The following is a 22,285-nucleotide window of genomic DNA, read 5'->3' on the forward strand; positions in this document are numbered from 1 at the left end:
AAAACCTAGCGGTCAAACAGGGAAATGGTTCCAGTCGTTATTCCACCACTCATTTCTTACCTTCTCATCCAGATCATTGCATTTGTAGTACTTTATGACAGCCACATTAGCAGTTTATTAGCGTTTCATTTTTGGGAGGTAAATACATGCAAGGTTATTGATAAAAGTTACCTTGTCCTAGAGAGATTTACAGTTATCAAAATGTCACGGCAGGGTAGGCCTTCACGAAACACAGCCCTTATTTGAAGTGTTTCTAAAATCCCCTATGGAAAACATTTAATGTGGAAAAACAATTGTAACCATTTGCCCGTTTTATGGGTATTATAACTCACACGGTGGTACTCTATAACCAGCTGTTATAAACACCCCCATTTCTTTCCATTTGATCACTGAAGAATTATTGTACAATAATGTGGACTGAACACCCTTTTAATTCAGTTAGGAATTAATCTAAAGCTCAACCAGCAAGGTTACACTATTATTCAACTTTATGGTGAACACTAACTGTAATGTCTAACTCTGATGTTTGCCTGTTTAGTACATTATGTTTAGTACAGTACATGTTGTTGTTCTCCTTCCATTAAAGATTGATCAAGCATGAGGAAGCCAAAGTCATACACAAAATCCACTGTGATGTGGACACGGTCCTGTAAACACAGGGATTTTAGATGTTGCCTTCAAGTGTCACTTTTTGAATAAGACATATTCTACACATTACGAACAATAGTGGCAGATGTATAGATGTAAAAAAATAAATAAAAAGTTTTATAAAAGCAAAAAATAGATCTACATCAATCAGCTATTTTTTTTAAATAGAAGCTGCTATTGCATATCAAGTCACCTTAAATGGGTCTTCGCTCTACACTTCACTAATTAATAATTTCACATGAGGGCACTGTTGTCATACTTGTGAGCACTAAAATTAAAATTCAGTTGTACAACTGACTAGGTTTCCCCTTCCCAGAGAAAACAAAGTACATAGCTTTAAAAAATAATGTATTCAACTTTTAATATAACTAAAATAACAGGTATGATTTCTTCTAAGGAAAACACACTAACTTTTATTGTTTAGCAGAACTTTATTGTTGCCTGTGGGGGTTGTTGGTGTCCTCCAGGTGTGGATGGACCCTTTGGCTTCACCATGGATGCCTCATGAGCCCCAACTTCACAAACAAAACCATGGCAAGGCTCATGGAGAATAATTGCAAAGAGGAGAGGACAGGAAAACAATGACTTGAAGCCAAGCAACATTATCTATTCAGCAACCAATTGCTATAGAATAGATAGCTCTCAAACTAAGAATACTCTATGGCCTAATGGTGAGCTACTGTAGAAAAAGCATTACTATGCTTAAAAAAGTGCATTCATTTTCAGCAATAGTCCTAGGGTCTGAGAGAGGTTAAAGTTCTCCAGAAGACCTTGAGGGAGCAGTGTAACTCATAGGGAGATTCTCAATTGGGAAAAAGTCTTCCTCCTTTCCTCCGTGACCCGGAAACCGATAAGTGGCTAAGGACAGTTGAACTTCGTTAGTAAGCGAACAGAGGAGTTTGCTCCCATCGTCAATTACTTTGTTTGGCAAAGGATACTGAAGTGCATCCTCTGCGAAGTGTTTTGAAATCTGCCACTCCCCCTTTGAATCAGCTGTATACTCAGAAGAGAAAAGCATGCACAGATTTTAAAATGATACATTACTAATCTTTTTACCTAAATGTATTTTTACCACTTTACACATGTATTTTAAGATTCCTTCTCTGTTAACGTCATCTGTATGATGACGAGCTAGAGGAGAAAGAGTCACTTCGTACCAGCACTTTTTTTCCCACACGGTTCCTCTCCTCAACTTCTATCCTCAATTACTTTTGACATTTTTCAGAGGTCAAATCAAAATCAAATCAAATTTTATTTGTCACATTCGCCGAATACAACAAGTGTAAACTTCACCATGAAATGCTTACTTACATGCCCTTAACCAACAGTGCAGTTCAAGAAGAGTTAAGAAAATATTTACAAAGTAGACTAAAATAAAAAGTAATAATAAAAAGTAACACAATAAGAATAGCAATAACGAGGCTATATACAGGGGGCACCGGTACCAAGTCATTGTGCGGGGGTACAGGTTAGTTGAGGTAATTTGTACATGTAGGTGGGGGTGAAGTGACTATGCATAGATAATAAACAGCAAGTAGCAGCAGTGTCCAAAAGGGAGGGGGGGGGGGGGGGGGTCAATGTAAATTGTCCGGTGGCGATTTTATTAATTGTTCAGCAGTCTTATGGCTTGGGGGTAGAAGCTTTTGAGGAGTCTTCTGGTCCTAGACTTGGCGCTCCAGTACCGCTTGCCACGCAGTAGCAGAGGAAACAGGTGATTGGAGTCTGACAATTTTATGGGCTTTCCTCTGACACCGCCTAGTATACAGGTCCTGGATGGCAGGGAGCTTGGCCCCAGTGATGACTGGGCCGTTCTCACAATCCTCTGTAGAGCCTTACAGTCAGATGCCGAGCAGTTGCCATACCAGGCGGTGATGCAACCGGTCAGGATGCTCTCGATGGTGCAGATGCAGAACCCTTTGAGGATCTGGGGACCCATGACAAATCTTTGTGATCTCCTGAGAGGGATAAAGTTTTGTCGTGCCCTCTTCACGACTGTCTTGGTGTATTTGGACCATGATAGTTTGTTGGTGATGTAGACACCAAGGAACATGAAACTCTTGACCCGCTCCACTACAGCCCCGTCGATGTTAATGGGGGCCTTTTCCTGTAGTCCATGATCAGCTCCTTTGTCTTGCTCACATTGAGGGAGAGGTTGTTGTCATGCACCACACTGCCAGTTCTCTGACCTCCTCCCTATAGGCCGTCTCATCGTTGTCGGTGATCAGGCCTACCACTGCTGTGTCCTCAGCAAACTTAATGATGGCGTTGGAGTCGTGTTTGGCCACGCAGTCGTGGATGAACAGGGAATACAGGAGGGGACTCCTGTAAGTCCACACTCCTGAGGGGCCCCAGTGTTAAGGATCGGCGTGGCAGACGTGTTGTTGCCTACTCTTACCACCTGGGGGCGGCCAGTCAGGAAGTCCAGGATCCAGTTGCAGAGGGAGGCGTTTAGTCCCAGAGTCCTAAGCTTAGTGATGAGCTTCGTGGGCACTATGGTGTTGAACGCTGAGCTGTAGTTAATGAACAGCCTTCTCACATAGATGTTCCTTTAGTCCAGGTGGGAAAGGGCAGTGTGGAGTACGATTGAGATTGCATCATTTGTGGATCTGTTGGGGCGGTATGCGAATTGGAGTGGGTCTAGGGTGTCAGGGAGGATGCTGTTGATGTGAGTCATGACCAGCCACTCAAAGCACTTCATGGCTACCGACGTGAGTGCCACGGGGCGGAAATCATTTAGGCAGGTTACCTTCGCTTCCTTGGGCACAGGGACTATGGTGGTCTGCTTGAAACATGTAGGTATTACAGACTCGGTCAGGGAGAGGTTGAAAATGTCAGTGAAGACACGTGACAGTTGGTCCACGCATGCTTTGAGTACAGTTGTGGCCAAAAGTTTTGAGAATGACAAATATTAATTTCCACAAAGTTTGCTGCTTCAGTGTCTTTAGATATTTTTGTCAGATGTTACTATGGAATACTGAAGTATAATTACAAGCATTTCATAAGTGTCAAAGGCTTTTATTGACAATTACATGAAGTTGATGCAAAGAGTCAATATTTGCAGTGTTGACCCTTCTTTTTCAAGACCTCTGCAATTCGCCCTGGCATGCTGTCAATTAACATCTGGGTCACATCCTGACTGATGGCAGCCCATTCTTGCATAATCAATGCTTGGAGTTTGTCAGAATTTGTGGGTTTTTGTTTGTCCACCCGCCTCTTGAGGATTGACCACAAGTTCTCAATGGGATTAAGGTCTGGCGAGATTCCTGGCCATGGACCCAAAATATCGATGTTTTGTTCCCCGAGCCACTTAGTTATCACTTTTGCCTTATGGCAAGGTGCTCCATCATGCTGGAAAAGGCATTGTTCGTCACTAAACTTTTTCTGGATGAAAACCTGCTGATGAAAAGCAGAAAGTTTCACTGGAACCTTGTCAATATTATAATTGCAAAACAACATGAAGTTAAGGCCACCAAAAGTAGAGAAGACATGATGAGGAATAAAATTCCAGATAGAAGTGGGTCTTCTTAGGAATTGTTTTATCCAATTGATCTTAAAATTATTATTTAAAGTAGTAAAGTCCAGAAAATTCAGTCCACCATTCTCATAAGTGTTCATTACAACAGTTTTCCTAATGTAATGGGTACGGTTTCTCCAAAGAAAGTTGAAAAGCATCTGGTCTATCTCCTTGCTTATTTTACGGTCAAGATATAAAGATAGAGCACCATATGTTAGTCTAGAGATACCTTCAGCCTTGGTTATAAGGACTCTACCTTTTAAAGATAAGTCCCTCTGTAGCCATTGATTTAGTTTCTTCTGGGTTTTTTTAATAAGAGGGTTCAAATTTAGTAAGCCTCTAGACTTCTGATCCTTTGTAATGGTTATGCCTAAATATGTAAGTTATTATTTTACTGGAATACCATAATATGAAGGTGTCACACAATCTGACAGGCATGAGTTCACATTTATTAATGTTAAGATAGACCAGACGCTTTGGAAAAGGATTGTATCACATTGATCGATATGGGAATTTGGTTAGCGTCTTTCAGAAAAAGTGTAGTATCGTCAGCCAGCTGGCTTATAATAATTTCTTTACCAGCTATGGAAATACCTTGTACAGGACTATTATTTAAAGAATTTGCAAGAAGTTGGGTGATTAATAAAAACAGGTACGGAGAGATAGGACAACCTTGCCTAATTCCCCTCTTTAACTCAAATCTAGGTGAGGTGCCACATTTCAATTTGATAGAGCTGTTACCATTTGCATAGAGAGTCTTAATAGCCTTACAGAAAAAATCCCCAAAGCCAAGTCTCTCAAGGGAGTGGAAGAGAAACTGATGCTCTACTGTGTCAAATGCTTTATAAAAATCTAAAAATAATATGAAGCTATCCTCAGTTATTAGGTCTGAGTAGTCAAGTACGTCTAATACTAGTCTGACATTGTTAGAAATATGTCTGTTCCTCATGAAGCCAGACTGTGTTTCATCAATGATTGCATCCAGGACTTCTTTAATTATTTTTGCAAGTAGTGAGGCTAATATCTTATAGTCATTATTAAGAAGACAAATTGGACGCCAGTTATCGATGAGCAGCACTTCTTTTTTAGGCTTAGGTATCAGTGTTATTAACCCCTGACTCATTGTAGGAGGGAGAACATTGTTTTTAATACTCTCTAAAAAAGACTTCAAATAGGAAGGGAGCTACTTGTTCAGAAAATAATTTGTAAAATTCTGATGTAATTCCATCAACACCTGGTGATTTATTGTTCTTTAGATGTTTGATAGACTCTATAATCTCTTCAACTTTGATGGGTTCATCACACTGTTTAGATTTTATATACCTGATAGAGTGAACATTATTCAGTGAGTTAAAAAACATATCTGTGGATTCCTGACAGTATGTAGAGCAATACAATTTTCTGTAAAAATTGCTACAGTATTTAGCGATTCATTTTTGGTCATCTGTAATAACAGCATCAATGTTTAGCTTATAGATAGTGTTATTTTTAGAGTGAAATTTCTCAAGTCTAAAGAAATAGGATGAATTCATGTCACGGCGACCTTGCGAGCTAAACTCATGCATAGAAAACGTCATCGGCTCTAACGGTCGTCTCGCACCGAAATGCGCATGTGCAGGCCGTCAAAATCAAATGCACTCCTTAGTTTTTTGACGAAAATGAAAACGTGTCAGTTTGTCACTTTCACGAGGTTGGAGTAATAACATGTTCAACTACTTAAGTCATGGCCTCGAATCTACGTTGTGCCTTTATATTTCATTTATCTCATTAACTTTTTAAACCACAAACCACGGCCTGGTCGGTTGTCTGTTTCGCAAGCGATCCCGGAAGTCTCGCGATGTTGCGCCTCTGGGTTTAGTAACTCTGTTCTGTGGTGAATCTCCGTTTTGCGTCCTTTCTGAAGACACTAAAGACAGAATTTCCAACAGCAGATAGACACCACACAGATTGAACTATTTTAGAGAGAACTTGGACTAGAAAAGATGTGTGCCTTTGATACCAAAACGTGAGTTAAACGTATTTTAAAAACATTGCCATTATACAATAGTTACAATGCAATAAATCAGTAAAACTTATTTTCAGAGCGTTGCAAGTTGCAACCTTTTTATTCATTCTCCAGAGCATGTAGCATCTGTAGAAAATCAATTAATAAAAAGTGGCACATATATATTTCCTGACAGTGAATTGATATTGTTATTTTAATAAAAACCTTGATGATACTGTGCAGAGTGGAATGGACATAGGACGCAATGTATTGCTGCAATCTAAATGTAAGACTGCATCATTTTCAGGTGAACTATGTATACAATACAATAAAAGATTTCAATACAAAATAGACATTTCCCATATCCAATAATCTCGTACAGGATTTAATTTAAACGGGCTCAGTGGTGTGGCGCCTCTCCTTATCACAAAGCTTCCTTAGATTTCTCTTCAGTCTTGGTGATTTCAGAGATTCTTATGCATCCATCCCTGTAGTTGTCCTAAGGAGTGTCCAGAGATGCCATCCAGGCAGGTGTTTCTATGGCCCTCCCTCCATTGGTTTTCAGTCAGTCACTCTTTGAGCCTATTATGCAGTACAAAGTCATGGAGACAACCATCGCCAATATCTAGGAAAACAGGAACAGTAAATAAATGCTGTGGTTATGCTAAACTTTTAAACAAAGCCCACTGTATGAAACTGAACACAACATCACATTATTTTTGTTGAATTTGCATCAAAATTTACATTTGTGCTATTTCAAAACAAAAGAGAATGTGACTTGAAATAGACAGAGCGAGGGAAGGAGTCAACAGTACCTCAAGGGCAGCGATCCCCAATGCCACTGCCACAATGACAATAGTGTTTTTATCAATCAGTTGCATAAGCTTTGGGAAGCAGCCGATGATTGTCTGTGGGGACACACAAATGTAATACAGTTATTTAGACAGGTGAGGCCACTGGGTGTCCAACTGTAAAGTGTGTTACATTCTCAAACGGGCCTTCCATTGATGAGTTTGAGTATGGATGGAGTGTGATTAACTTGTTGAGGTGATGAGTTCAGAGCTCATACCAGGTTTGGACCCGCACTGACTACAGTGTTAACTCAAAATGATACAACGACTAGGTTCCAGTTTAACAAGGTTTACTTCACCGTATATCGTCACCATTACACTCAGGCCAGTTCCATCAACAGTTATACTACTGTGCAGGCGTACTAATAACAGTGATATCACCGTAATAACAGAAATATAGGGATACTTAAAACATGAACTTAACATACAGCACTTGTATCATCACAAGAGCTGAAATCAGCTCTGTGGCAGCACTGTTGAGGATAGAGATGGGTGTATTTTTCAAATGGAGAGTCAGTGAAGTCTGTATAGTTGTAGAATCCACAGCACTTTAGCTAGAGTGGACACAGAGACAGATCTCATTAGAACAGTTCTGTTGAAAAACTAAATAAGATGTCTAATACACAAGCAAACATAAATGACGTAATGTTATTTGAGACATTATTTGCAGGCCTAACATCTTATTTCCAAGGTATGAAAACAGGCCGGCAGGATATTGTAAAGTACCGTATCCATAGTAGCATTCCAGAGAGCGGTGACGTCTGAATTTTCTCCATAGTCCTTCCTAATGTTCTGAACCACTTTGGTTCCCAGTTTCTCAATCAACTGACCTGCCTGAAAGACATAACACAAATCACACACTCTTAGAAAAAAGGGTTCCAAAAGGGTTCTTCGGCTGTCCCCATAGGATAACTATTTTTGTTCCAGGTAGAACCCAAAAGGGTTCTATGTTGAACCCTCTGTGGAAAAGGTTTTCTTTGAAACCCAAAAGAGTTCTAACTCGAACCAAAAGGGGTTCTTCAAAGGGTTCTCCTACAGGGACAGCCAAAGAACCCTTTTAGATTCTAGATAGCACCTTCTTTTCTAAGAGTGTAGTCTTTTCATCAAATTCTCCACAGACAGTCTGTAACCCCCTTTAGCAATATGAGGAGAGCGAATGAACCTAATGTACGCTTACCAAGGGTTTAAACACCAGGATAACCACTGCTCCAGCCACCTCTGCAATGAACACCACCAACACAATCACAAGGAACTAGAAAAAGAGGAAAAGGAGACAATAAGAAAGAGAGATTGAGTGGTTGAACTGAGAAAACGGATTACAGTGCATTTACACACATTTCATTTATACTGAACAAAAATATAAAACACAACATGTAAAGTTTTGGTCCTGAAATAAAAAAGATCCCAGAAATGTTCCATATGTACAAAAGCTTATTTCTCTCAAATTTTGTGCAGAAATTTGTTTACATCCCTGTTAGTAAGCATTTCTCCTTTGCCAAGATAATCCATCCACCTGACAGGTGTGGCATATCAAGAAGCTGATTAAACAGCATGATCATTACACAGGTGCACCTTGTGCTGTGGACAATAAAAAGCCACTCTAAAATGTGCAGTTGTCACACAACACAATGCCACAGATGTCTCAAGTTGAGGGAACATGCAATTGGCATGTTGACTGCAGGAATGTCCACCAGAGCTGTTGCCAGAGAATGTAATGTTCATTTCTCTACCATAAGCCGCCTCCAACGTTGTTTTACAGGATTTGGGAGCAGGTCCAAACGGCCTCACAACCGCAGACCACGTGTAACCACACCAGCCCAGGATCTTCACATCTGGCTTCTTCACCTGCGGGATTGTCTAAGACCAGCCACCCAGACAGCTGATGAAACTGTGGGTTTGCACAACCAAAGAATTTCTGCACAAACTGTCAGAAACTGTCTCAGGGAAGCTCGTCTGCATGCTCGTCGTCCTCACCAGGGTCTTGACCCGACTGCAGTTTGGCATCATAACCAACTTCAGTGGGCAAATGCTCCTCTTTAATGCCCACTGGCATGCTGGAGAAGTATGCTCTTCATGGTTGAATCCCGGTTTCAACTGTACCGGGCAGATGGCGTCATGTGGGCAAGCGGTTTGCTGGTCAACGTTGTGAACAGAGTGCCCCATGGTGGCAGTGGGGTTATGGTATGGGCCGGCATAGCTACGGACAACAAACACAATTGCGTTTTATCGATGGAAATTTGAATGCACAGAGATACCGTGACGAGATCCTGAGGCCCATTGTTGTGCCATTCATCTGCCGCCATCACCTAATGTTTTAGCATAATAATGCACAGCCCCATGTCGCAAGGATCTGTACAAAAATCCTGGAAGCTGAAAATGTCCCAGTTCTTCCATGGTCTGCATACTCACCAGACATGTCAACCATTAAGCACGTTTGGGATGCTCTGGATAGGCATGTACGACAGCTTGATCCAGTTCTCGCCACTATCCAGCAACTTTGCACAGCCATTTAAGAGGAGTGGGACATCATTCCACAGCCTGATCAACTCTATGCGAAGGAAGGGCCTCCCGAGTGGCGCAGCAGTCTAAGGCACTGCATCGCAGTGCTAGAGGCTTCACTACAGATCCGGGTTCGTGTCCCGGGCTGTGTTCGTATCCCGGGCTGTGTCGCAGCCAGCCGCGACTGGGAGACCAATGAAGCGGTGCACAATTGACCCAGCGTCGCCCGGGTTAGGGGAGGGTTTGGCTGGCTAGGATGTCCTTGTCCCATCGTGCTCTAGCAACTTCTTGTGGTGGCCGGGTGCATGCACGCTGACTTCAGTCGACAGCTGTAAAGTGTTTCCTCCGACACATTGGTGCGGCTGGCCTCCGGGTTAAGCGAGACGGGTCGTGTTTTGGAGGACACGTGGCTCTCGACCTTTGCCTCTCCCGAATCCGTACACTAATTGCATATCACAGGAATTGGATATCACAAAATTGGGGAGAAAAAAATTATATGCGAAGTAGTTGTCGCCCTGCATAAGGCAAATGGTGGACATACCAGATACTGACTGGTTTTCTGATCCACACCTTTTTTTTTATGTATCCAACAGATGCATATCTGTATTCCCCGTCATGTGAAATCCATATATTAGGGCCTAACGAATTGATTTCAATTGACTGATTTCCTTATATGAAATTGTTGCATTTACCAGGGTAGCTACCTACTCTACTGTAGAAAGTTCTGAAAGGAGAAATGAGTAGCTTGATAATCAAGCTTGTTGACTGAGTCATTGTCAATCACATTGGTGATAACATAGCACATATAACAAATAGCTCATGTTTTAGGTAACCTACCATGAGCAGCATACACCTGCTCTCCTTCATGGCGCCACAGCAGCCCAGGAAACCTACGATCAGCAGCACGGCCCCCACAGCAATCAACAGGTAGCCCACATTTAGGATCTGGTTCATCTCCGCCGGAGCGTCTTTTATACCCTTGAGGAACCCCAGGATCGAGCCGCTGTCCACCTTCACCCAGATCCCCACGCCCAGGATGGCAGCGCCTGCCAACTGGGGGAAGAGAGCATAGCATTGTTGGGTGGTTTCCATTAAGTCAATGAAGACCACATCAACTGCTGCCCTTTGTGTCTTACCTAACATGCACATATAGTGCCTTCTGAAAGTATTCATGCCCCTTGACTTATTCCACATTTGGTTTTGTTACAGCCTGAATTCTAAATGGATTAAATTGATTTTTCCCCTCACCCATCTACATACAGAAATCCCATTTACTGTACGTAAGTATTCACACACTTGAGTCAATGCTTTGGCTGGGCCACATTAGGACTTATATTATATAAGAATATTCTATTCTTCATATTCAACGCAGCGTTGCTTTGGGTGTATGCTTGGGGTCATGGTCCTGTTGGAACGTAAATCATCACCCCAGTCTAAGGTCGTTTGCACATCTGAAGCAGGTTCTCATTAAGGATTTGCCTGTATTAGGCTCCATTCATTGTTCCATCTATCCTTACCAGTCTCCCAGTCCCTGCCGCTGAAAAGCATCCTCATAGCATAATGCTGCCACCACCATGCTTCACGGTAGAGATGGTGTTAGATGGGTGATGAGCTGTGCCTGGCTTTCTCCAGACATAGCGCTTTGCATTCAGGCCAAATAAATACATTATTGTCTCATCAGACCACAGAATCTTTTAATGATCTCAGAGTTTTTCACTCCAGGTGTGCTGTCATGTGCCTTTTTCTCAGGAGTGGCTTCTGTTCGGCCACTCTCCCATAAAGCCCAGATTGGTGAAGTGCTGTAGAGACTTATCCCTCTGGCAGGTTGTCAGCCAAGGAACACTGTAGTTCTGTCAGAGTGGTCATTGGGTTCTTGGTCACCTCCCTGACCAAGGTCCTTGCCCGGTTGTTCATTTTGGTTGGACGGCCAGCTCTAGGCAGAGTCTGAGTAGTCCCATACTGTGCACTTGGAAACTTTCACCAGTCTTGAAATTGTTTTATACCCTTCCCCAGATAGATGCATCATCACAAGTCTATCTCGGAGAGTTCCTTGGACTTCATGGTAAGGTTTATGCTCTGACATATACTGTTAACTGTGGGACCTTACATAGACAACTGTGTTTCTTCCTACAGTCATGGCCAAAAGTTTTGAGAATGACACAAATATTAAGTTTCACAAAGTTTGCTGCTTCAGGGTCTTAAGATATTTTTTGTCAGATGTTACTATGGAATACTGAAGTATAATTACAAGCATTTCATAAGTGTCAAAGTATTTTATTGACAATTACATGAAGTTAATGCAAAGAGTCAATATTTGCAGTGTTGACCCTTCTTTTTCAAGACCTCTGCAATCCGCCCTGGCATGCTGTCAATTAACTTCTGGGCCACATCCTGACTGATGGCAGCCCATTCTTGCATAATCAATGCTTGGAGTTTGTCAGAATTTGTGGATTTTCGTTTGTCCACCCGCCTCTTGAGGATTGACCACAAGTTCTCAATGGGATTAAGGTCTGGGGAGTTTCCTGGCTCCATCATGCTGGAAAAGGCATTGTTCGTCACCAAACTGTTCCTGGATGGTTGGGAGAAGTTGCTCTCGGAGGATGTGTTGGTACAATTCTTTATTCATGGCTGTGTTCTTAGGCAAAATTGTGAGTGAGCCCACTCCCTTGGCTGAGAAGCAACCCCACACATGAATGTTCTCAGGATGCTTTACTGTTGGCATGACACAGGACTGATGGTAGCACTCACCTTGTCTTCTCCGGGCAAGCTTTTTTCCGGATGCCCCAAACAATCGGAAAGGGGATTCATCAGAGAAAATGACTTTACCCCAGTTTCCAGCAGTCCAATCCCTGTACCTTTTACAGAATATCAGTCCGTCCCTGATGTTTTTCCTGGAGAGAAGTTGCTTCTTTGCTGCCCTTCTTGACACCAGGCCATCCTCCAAAAGTCTTCGCCTCACTGTGCGTTCAAATGCACTCACACCTGCCTGCTGCCATTCCTGAGCAAGCTCTATACTGGTGGTGCCCCGATCCCGCAGCTGAATCAACTTTAGGAGATGGTCCTGGCGCTTGCTGGACTTTCTTGGGCGCCCTGAAGCCTTCTTCACAACAATGGAACCACTCTCCTTGAAGTTCTTGATGATCCGATAAATGGTTGATTTAGGTGCAATCTTACTGACAGCAATATCCTTGCCTGTGAAGCCCTTTTTGTGCAAAGCAATGATGACGGCACGTGTTTCCTTGCAGGTAACCATGATTGACAGAGGAAGAACAATGATTCCAAGCACCACCCTCCTTTTGAAGCTTCCAGTCTGTTATTCGAACTCAATCAGCATGACAGAGTGATCTCCAGCCTTGTCCTCGTCAACACTCACACCTGTGTTAACGAGAGAATCGCTGACATGATTTCACATTGTGTTAGCTAATCCAAGTTCATAATTTTAAAAGGCTAATTGTTCATTAGAAAACCCTTTGGCAATTATGTTAGCACAGCTGAAAACTGTTGTTCTGATTAAAGGAGCAATACAACTGTCCTTCTTTAGACTATCCGGAGCATCAGCATATGTGGGTTCGAAAAAATGGCCAGAAACAAAGCACTTTCTTCTGTAAAGGGAGTAGTACACATCTTTGTACAAGTTTCTTGGCAATTTCTCGCACGGAATAGCCTTTATTTTTCAGAACAAGAATAAACGGACAACTTTCAGACGAAAGTGCTTTGTTTCTGGCCATTTTGAGCCTGTAATCAAACCCACAAATGCTGATGCTCCAGATACTCAACTAGTCTAAAGAAAGCCAGTTGATTGCTTCTTTAAAGCAGAACAGTTTTCAGCTCTGCAAAAGGGTTTTCTAATGATCAATTCGCCTTTTAAAATTATAAACTTGGATTAGCTAACACAACGTGCCATTGGAACACAGGAAGGATGGTTGCTGATAATGGGCCTCTGTACGCCTATATAGATATTCCATTAAAAATCTGCCGTTTCCAGCTACAATAGTCATTTACAACGTCTACACTGTATTTCTGATCAATTTGATGTTATTTTAAATGGACAAAGGTGTTTTTATGTCAATAACAAGGACATTTCTAAGTGATCCCAAACTTGTGAATGGTAGTGTACGTAAATTAGATATTTCTGTATTTCATTTTCACTAAATTGTCAAATTTCTAAAAGCATGTTGTCAGTTTGTTATTATGGGGTATTGTGTGTCGATGGGTGAGATTTTTTATTTGATTTAATCCATTTGGAATTCGGGCTGTAACAACAAAATGTGGAAAAAGTCAAGAGGTATGAATACGTTCTACAGTTCTCTTTTCATCATTTTTTTATGTCTACATAGGTATTTTCCAGTAAAATTAAATATTTATTTATTTATTTATTTAATAGCTCCGTCACATTCTCTGACATTCATGCTGCATTTACCTTGCAGCACATCACACTATTCTACTCTGTGCCTAATCTTATTTATCTGGTCCAAAATTACATGTCTGGGTCGTAAAAAGTAGTAAAACCACAACAAATGTCTGTCCTTTTGTTCCATGTTCTCAGAACTTTTTCACATTGCAAATTAGATTTGATTTTTCTGGGACACAGAATAAGGATAAGGAGTGGTAAGTGATGAGGATCGATAAGGAGTGATCTGATTGCCTTCAGATTCATTATTGTGAAGCATAACTGAACTCTGTTGCTATTATCATCAATAATTTACTCAAAAAGATGAAAACATCTCCAACTTACAAAGATGATGCCATTAAAGACAAACATCAAGACTTTCAGAAATCCGAAGCAACCCATTCTTGATGAATTATTCTACCTGGAAGAAAAGAAGAGTAAAAGGGAACATTATTATGAATAATCATCTATGGTAATGATTATAATGTTTAGTTATTCTATGAGACTTCTGAATCATTAAGATGAGATCAGAGGTCAAAAGTCTGAACTAAATCTACTGCCTATGTCTTTAGCCTACTGTCTAGAGTAGGAAGCATAATGACCAAAGGTTCTCTTTAATTCATTTGGGAAGTACTATCTTAACATAACGGCTAAATGATGGACTTCTTATGTTATTTATCAATGACATTTTGGAAATTGTATGTTGAGGGTTTTGGTCAATCTTATTTTGCAAACTTACACCAGGAACCTTTCTACACCTCCTGAAAAAAACATTTGAGTCATATTGAATGATATTGGAAGGTGACAGTTATGGTTTTGTGGATACAATCAGTCACTAAGGAAGCAAATATATATTCTGTCAAACAACAAAGACAAAGCATTTATTTGCTACTTTAGCACAGATTTGTTCCGTGCCATTTGCATTGAGTTGTTATGTCTGGCTAATTAGGTGACAGATTATCAGTTCTTCACAATCCCTGATGCTGTTTGCTGTCTCTTGACTTGTTAGCAGGAAACCAGCCCTTTGTCATCTACAGTAAGAGTGGGGGAAAACACCAGCCACTTAATTTATCCTCCCTATCACCATTTCGTCCTTGAACAGTCAAGAGCGCCCTTGCTTTTTTAAATTTTACTACTGTCATATGACATTTACTGTACAGTCCACTTTCCCAACACCAACAAGAGTTAAGTGAGCCTTTGCTTTAGATTTAAGGAAAGTCCAAAGGCAACGACTAGGCAGCATGTCCCACTGTATTTTCATTTAAATGGGCCCCTAAACAAATGAATTGGCCCCTAAACAGAATATTTTTTTTACAAGAGGCAGGCCAGTCCCAAAGCCTAATTGTCAGAAAGAGTATACACAGTAATTCACTTGATGTCTGAAAGCCCTCTTCCACCTGGGGCCACTAAATGTTCAATGCAAAAGACATCTAATTACAAGAAAACTATCAAAATGTTCAGCATGGTCTGCTATTCAGAAGAGAACAGTGTCCATCACCTGTCCAGGCTGTACAAGGAAATTGTTAGGAACTTTATCTTCCTCGCCCTCAGTGTCAATCAGGGGCCTATTAAAACACAGGAGCCCATTACACACACACACACACACACACACACACACACACACACACACAGCAGGTTAATGTCCTGTCCCGTTTTGCTAGTTAAACCATCTGTGGATCATCTCATCCTGCTCTGTTTTATGACCCCATGTGGTGCCCTTTATCACTATGTGTGTTTAGGACTGTCTGTCCCTAGTGTGTCTGACTGCATATGACCCCATACGATGGCAACAGTGATTGAGTGACTAAACGACAGCTAGTTTGTACTGTACTCTTAATAACAGCAATAACAGAACAGTAGCACCAGTAGTGTGACAGTGAACTATGTCAAGGAGTTTCTGATTGACATGTATGTCATTTTCTTTCTGATTTTCTGATTAAAGTATCCATAATAGTGTGTTTATCTTATACAGTCCCAGATAGAGTACTTAGAAAGTGAAATGGCATCGGCATACAGTACAAGTACTGAGAGACGGATGCTAAACGTCAGGATGTTTATCACTGTGTCAATGTTTAGCCATGAGCATCAGGTTAGTCATATGAAGGGGCCATAGTAACATATCCTGAATTGGTTTTCCCTATTTCATTCATGGAGTTTTTCCTGCAAGTGGCCACTCATCCTCTGCCTTCACAAAGCCATAGGCAACAGCGGAGTCCATAGTTAGCCTAGTGATGTAAAACAACCAGTCACATGCAAATGACTAACAAAACATCCCAGCCAGGAGCCATCAACACACAGTACAAAGACACCAACAGAAATGTTGAGGACTGCCATTTTGAGCTAGACAGTGAATTACAACCTCAGGGCACTGTATTGTAATGAGTCGACACATAATATTGGTCCTTTCATGTTTTGAAAAATAAATTGACACTGTTATTTACCCTTATTTAAAGGCAAATGCAACACGAATGTGAGTATAATATACAGTAGCTTAAGACTTTACATGCTTTGAAAATGAAAATGCAATAAACACAAAGCAGCTAAATAACCCACAATCCCAATGTAAAGAACATAATTTAGACAAGAGTAACCTAAAAACGAAATCAATCGATACAATGATCAGGTGAATTTCAGGAAAGTATTCTCTAATCTGCTGAATAATATGACACAGTGAGTGGCATAGCTTTGTTGATTTCATGTTAGGAGTAATGTGGTATTCAGTCATGAAGAGCGGGATAATGAATTAATCCACAAGGAAGCCAGTGACCTGGTGACAAACATTTCCTGGAATGATGATCAAGATAGCAAACCCCTGTTGACGAACATGCCAATTAACGACTAGAGGAAAGAAAGGAAAGACATAATATTTATCAAAGCTTTATCTTAGTCAGCTGTCATCCCGTGTAACAGTTGACCTAATATGGTTCAATGACAATTCCTAACATGTAGTCTACTCCAAAATGGGAACGTTTGAAATGTATGAAGGATTACATTGTTGAAGGTGGGTTTCCTCATGAGCCCTAGGGTAGTGCTTTGAGTTATGGGATTTTGGGCTTAATGGTAATACATGAAAATATTCCATTCCACAAGGACAAATCTAAATAATTGTCAGAAAGAATATACACAGTAATTCACTCACAGAGACAACCCTTTGTCAGACTCTCTGTCTGAGCTGAGCGTGCTAAAACTCTAAACACTGGACAAATCTAAAAGGATGTCATGAGCTATGTTTCCATCCAATTGGTGACAGATTTTCATTCAAATATCCTAAAATGTGTTTAAAAACTATGCACATTTTCCCAGCAGAGATGTGAATCCATCAAATTGGCTTGCTGCAGATAAAAGGCTATGCGTGCAACGTAGTGCACATAAACATATACGTTGCAGTTAAATCGGTTTCCATCCCATGTTCAACTCTACTGGTGGTTATCTCACTAAAAAGTGCCTTGGGCTACATAAAGTACCACAGCATGAAACAAGTGTTTCTAAAAATCCCCTATGGGGAAAAATGAATGGTGGAAAAGTGATTGGAACCATTTTCCTAGCTTTTATGGGTATTATGACGCCTCCATTGTGGAGCTCTATAGTAAATGTGTCCACTCTGGTATTGGCACGTGCTAAAGCGTACGCATGAGATTATTATGGACAAAAGAGCGAGATTTAAAATGTAAAAAAATGTAACGGCAGCAAAGCATCGATTATCATGTCACCATAATAAGACCCTCGATATTTGTTGGGAAGGCGCATCAAGCTCAACACCTTTCACTATCACCACCCTGTTAAATTCATAATTGATTTAATCTGTAACCTAATACAGTTCATGCTTTCCCGACAAATCGTAGTGGGGGGACTACAAGTCATCGCGTGACTCCCAAATTTCCTTCGATATGATGGTTATTATATCAATATTTGCGCATAAAAGCGTTTCCACCTACATTAATCGCATAATTTATTTTACCGACACAAAAAGGTCTCATCTTGTCTAGTGTATTTTGTTTTGTCAACATTTTGAAAGTTTACCGAAACATTTTATGTTGCCATTTGGCCTGTTAATTTTTTTTATCCGACATCTACTTTACTCGCCTAAAACAGTTGGATTGAAACCTGGTTATAGAGAGGAATAATTACAGTCTTGAGTCAAGGTCTCCGGAGAGGAACAAATAATTAATTTTTGTCAGTGCACCTGACTACAGGAGAATATAAAACGCTACATAAAATTACTACTCTATGGAGCATTTTCAACAACCAGATGAGTCAACCCTTGTTATTCTCATTTACAATAGTATACCCTACAGTGGAGTGGTACAACAGGTTTCGATGAGACTGGGCCTTACCTTCACTGGGGTGATGGAGAGCGAATGTGGCTAATTTACCTGTGTCCTCGGAGAGTGACCTGTACTGCGTTTTTCTCTCTTCTACACACAAACTCTCTCGTTCTCTTCCAGTGCTTCTCGGTGGCTGCAGGTTGGTTATAAACAGTGAGGGAGGGGATGTGCTGAGGCAAACAGGTGGGAGTGAGGCAGGTTTCAGAGGCAAGGAGCTCACTTCCCTGTGGAGTAGAAGGCCCACCCGAGGGAGTGTCACAGCAATGTTACAGCTACATACAGTGCCTTGCGAAAGTATTCGGCCCCCTTGAACTTTGCGACCTTTTGCCACATTTCATGCTTCAAACATAAAGATATAAAACTGTATTTTTTTGTGAAGAATCAACAACAAGTGGGACACAATCATGAAGTGGAACGACATTTATTGGATATTTCAAACTTTTTTAACAAATCAAAAACTGAAAAATTGGGCGTGCAAAATTATTCAGCCCCCTTAAGTTAATACTTTGTAGCGCCACCTTTAGCTGCGATTACAGCTGTAAGTCGCTTGGGGTATGTCTCTATCAGTTTTGCACATCGAGAGACTGATTTTTTTCCCATTCCTCCATGCAAAACAGCTCGAGCTCAGTGAGGTTGGATGGAGAGCATTTGTGAACAGCAGTTTCCAGTTCTTTCCACAGATTCTCGATTGGATTCAGGTCTGGACTTTGACTTGGCCATTCTAACACCTGGATATGTTTATTTTTGAACCATTCCATTGTAGATTTTGCTTTATGTTTTGGATCATTGTTTTGTCGGAAGACAAATCTCCGTCCCAGTCTCAGGTCTTTTGCAGACTCCATCAGGTTTTCTTCCAGAATGGTCCTGTATTTGGCTCCACCCATCAATTTTAACCATCTTCCCTGTCCCTGCTGAAGAAAAGCAGGCCCAAACCATGATGCTGCCACCACCATGTTTGACAGTGGGGATGGTGTGTTCAGCTGTGTTGCTTTTACGCCAAACATAACGTTTTGCATTGTTGCCAAAAAGTTCAATTTTGGTTTCATCTGACCAGAGCACCTTCTTCCACATGTTTGGTGTGTCTCCCAGGTGGCTTGTGGCAAACTTTAAACAACACTTTTTTATGGATATCTTTAAGAAATGGCTTTCTTCTTGCCACTCTTCCATAAAGGCCAGATTTGTGCAATATACGACTGATTGTTGTCCTATGGACAGAGTCTCCCACCTCAGCTGTAGATCTCTGCAGTTCATCCAGAGTGATCATGGGCCTCTTGGCTGCATCTCTGATCAGTCTTCTCCTCGTATGAGCTGAAAGTTTAGAGGGACGGCCAGGTCTTGGTAGATTTGCAGTGGTCTGATACTCCTTCCATTTAAATATTATCGCTTGCACAGTGCTCCTTGGGATGTTTAAAGCTTGGGAAATCTTTTTGTATCCAAATCCGGCTTTAAACTTCTTCACAACAGTATCTCGGACCTGCCTGGTGTGTTCCTTGTTCTTCATGATGCTCTCTGCGCTTTTAACGGACCTCTGAGACTATCACAGTGCAGGTGCATTTATACGGAGACTTGATTACACACAGGTGGATTGTATTTATCATCATTAGTCATTTAGGTCAACATTGGATCATTCAGAGATCCTCACTGAACTTCTGGAGAGAGTTTGCTGCACTGAAAGTAAAGGGGCTGAATCATTTTGCACGCCCAATTTTTCAGTTTTTGATTTGTTAAAATAGTTTGAAATATCCAATAAATGTCGTTCCACTTCATGATTGTGTCCCACTTGTTGTTGATTCTTCACAAAAAAATACAGTTTTATATCTTTATGTTTGAAGCCTGAAATGTGGCAAAAGGTCGCAAAGTTCAAGGGGGCCGAATACTTTCGCAAGGCACTGTAAACACAGGCGTAAGCACATTCTTCTATCACAATTTTTACCTGTGGCATCACTGTATATTAAAGTGGGCTTTTGGAGACGTGAATGTTATGGAAGCAGAGAAAGAATATATCTATGGATTTGGATGTTAGATTTAATTAACATACTTCAGTTCCATTGAAGTCATTGTTTTGCAGACAGAGGATAATTCCTCAGTCGGAATGTTTCTCTTGCTTAGAAATTTGCTCAGACTTTGACCTAAATCTTCCCATGACAGCCTCTAATGAAAAGTAGACTTCCACAATCATGCAGGAATCTGAGTTGAGTTTTAAAAATACCCAAGAGTGACAGTGATGGAGGAATTTGGAGGAGGTAAATTGGAATAAACGTATAATAACAAGATTCATTTAGATTTTTCATTTCACCGCCTTCGATGATAATCCTACCAGTTGAAACAATGCCTGTTGAATTAAATCTAACATTTATTAGCAAGTGCATCGGTGATGTCGTACCCACAGCGTCAATTAAAACATTCCCAAACCAGAAACTGTGGATTGATGGCAGCATTCGTGCGAAACTGAAAGCTCGAACCACTGCTTTTAATCAGGGCAAGGTGACCGGAAACATGACCAAATACAAACAGTGTAGCTATTCCCTCCGCAAGGCAAACAAACAAGCTAAGCCTCAGTATATAGACAAAGTAGAGTCGCAATTCAACGGCTCAGACTCAAGAGGTATGTGGCAGGGTGTAACGCACTTCTATGAGTAGTGGGTGCGGAGTCAGGCGCAGGGAACAGAGGGTAAAGAACAATTGTTTTTTATTCCAGCGCAGGAAAACGGTCACGCCAAAACACCAGGCGCATAACAAAGACCGGCCAAAAAACAGGACCCAACCAGTCTGGAGAAAAACAAGAATATCGCACAAACACGAACAGAGGAAATAAGCCCGCACAAAAGCAGGCGGACATCACCGGCTTGTCTTCTTACAGAAGGCGATAGCCAAATCGGCATACTCTCAGGGAATGCGCACAGTGGAAACCTGGTCTGGACTCTCCACCGACGTGGCACCGATGGAAACTCCTATACACCTCCCTGAACACTCCTCTGACCACCCCTGGAGAGCCCCATGTTTCCATGAAATCCTGGGATTGTGACTAGCCAGCCAGAGAATCCCCAGCACCACTGGAAATGCAGGTGAATCGATAAGGAAGAGACTAAACTGCTCCCTATGATCCCCCTGCGTTAACATGTCCAGTGGAACCGTGGCCTCCCTGACCAGCCCTGACCCTAACGGTCGACTATCTAAGGAGTGCACAAGGAAGGGTAGATCTATCAGCACCAGCGGATCCCCAGCTTACGGGCGAGTCTGCGATCCTTAAAGTTCCCAGCTGTGCCTGAATCGACTAGCGCCTTATGCTGGAGAGAGGGAGAAAAATAAATGAATACAAACATGTGACCAACAGGGAGCTCTGGGTGAGTTTGGTGCTGACTCACCTGGGGTGACCGAGAAGTGTTCTGCCTGCCCTGTCGACTCCCAGACGAGCTCCTCCAGCACCGGTCGGAAGTGTGTCCTCTCTGACCACAGCTGGCGCAGGAGGAGCCTCCTCCGGTACCCCTCGATACGATTGCCGTTTGATGGAGGATGCGCTCCTCCATAGATGGAAGGAGGGTGGCCGCTGTCCTGCTGTCTCCATGGTGGTGCGGGCTTCTGTAACGCACTTCTATGAGTAGTGGGTGCGGAGTCAGGCGCAGGGAACAGAGGGTAAAGGACAATTGCTTTTTATTCCGGCGCAGGAAAACGGCCACGCCAAAACACCAGGTGCATAACAAAGACCGGCCGAAAAACAGGACCCAACCAGTCCGGAGAAAAACAAGAAAATCGCACAATCACAAACACGAACAGAGGAAATAAGCCCGCACAAAAGCAGGCGGACATCACCGGCTTAAATAGCCCAACTAAAACCTAAACAAGAAACAGGTGTAACCAATATGACAAAACCTACAGAAAAGGGAAAAGGGATCGGCGACTGCCGAGCGCCGCCCGAACAGGAAGAGGAGCCACCTTCGGTGGGAGTCGTGACACAGGGTCTACTGTCCATCATGGATTACAAAAAGAAAACCAGCCCCGTCGCTGACCAGGATGTCTTGCTCCCAGACAGACTAAACAACTTCTTTGCTCGCTTTGAGGACAGTACAGTGCCAC

At 41.8% G+C, this 22,285-nt stretch overlaps 1 protein-coding gene across 1 annotated transcript; it reads right to left on the reverse strand.

Annotated features, from left to right (window-relative positions):
* Window positions 1-6,234: 6,234 nt before the first annotated feature.
* Window positions 6,235-18,332, reverse strand: tspan34b (tetraspanin 34b). Its single transcript, XM_021559459.3, has 8 exons — window positions 18,221-18,332; window positions 14,232-14,307; window positions 10,334-10,549; window positions 8,175-8,249; window positions 7,724-7,831; window positions 7,426-7,551; window positions 6,962-7,054; window positions 6,235-6,771 (listed from the first exon to the last, which is right to left on the reverse strand). Exons 2-8 carry the CDS (start codon window positions 14,286-14,288, stop codon window positions 6,712-6,714), a joined length of 735 nt encoding a protein of 244 aa, XP_021415134.3. The 5' UTR covers window positions 14,289-14,307; window positions 18,221-18,332; the 3' UTR covers window positions 6,235-6,711.
* Window positions 18,333-22,285: the final 3,953 nt, after the last annotated feature.

This window comes from Oncorhynchus mykiss, chromosome 13 (assembly GCF_057628025.1).
Source record: "Oncorhynchus mykiss isolate SJ-2025 chromosome 13, ASM5762802v1, whole genome shotgun sequence".
Taxonomy (NCBI): domain Eukaryota; kingdom Metazoa; phylum Chordata; class Actinopteri; order Salmoniformes; family Salmonidae; genus Oncorhynchus; species Oncorhynchus mykiss.

Bases quoted from the DNA above. Each gene is read 5' to 3' on its own strand.
- tspan34b (XM_021559459.3), bottom strand. From the start codon at position 14,288: ATGGGTTGCTTCGGATTTCTGAAAGTCTTGATGTTTGTCTTTAATGGC. The intron at 10,550-14,231 runs GTAAGTTGGAGA...CTCTTCCCCCAG, and splicing joins TCTTTAATGGCATCATCTTT to TTGGCAGGCGCTGCCATCCT. The intron at 7,552-7,723 runs GTACTTTACAAT...TGTCCACTCTAG, and splicing joins GGAATGCTACTATGGATACG to CTAAAGTGCTGTGGATTCTA.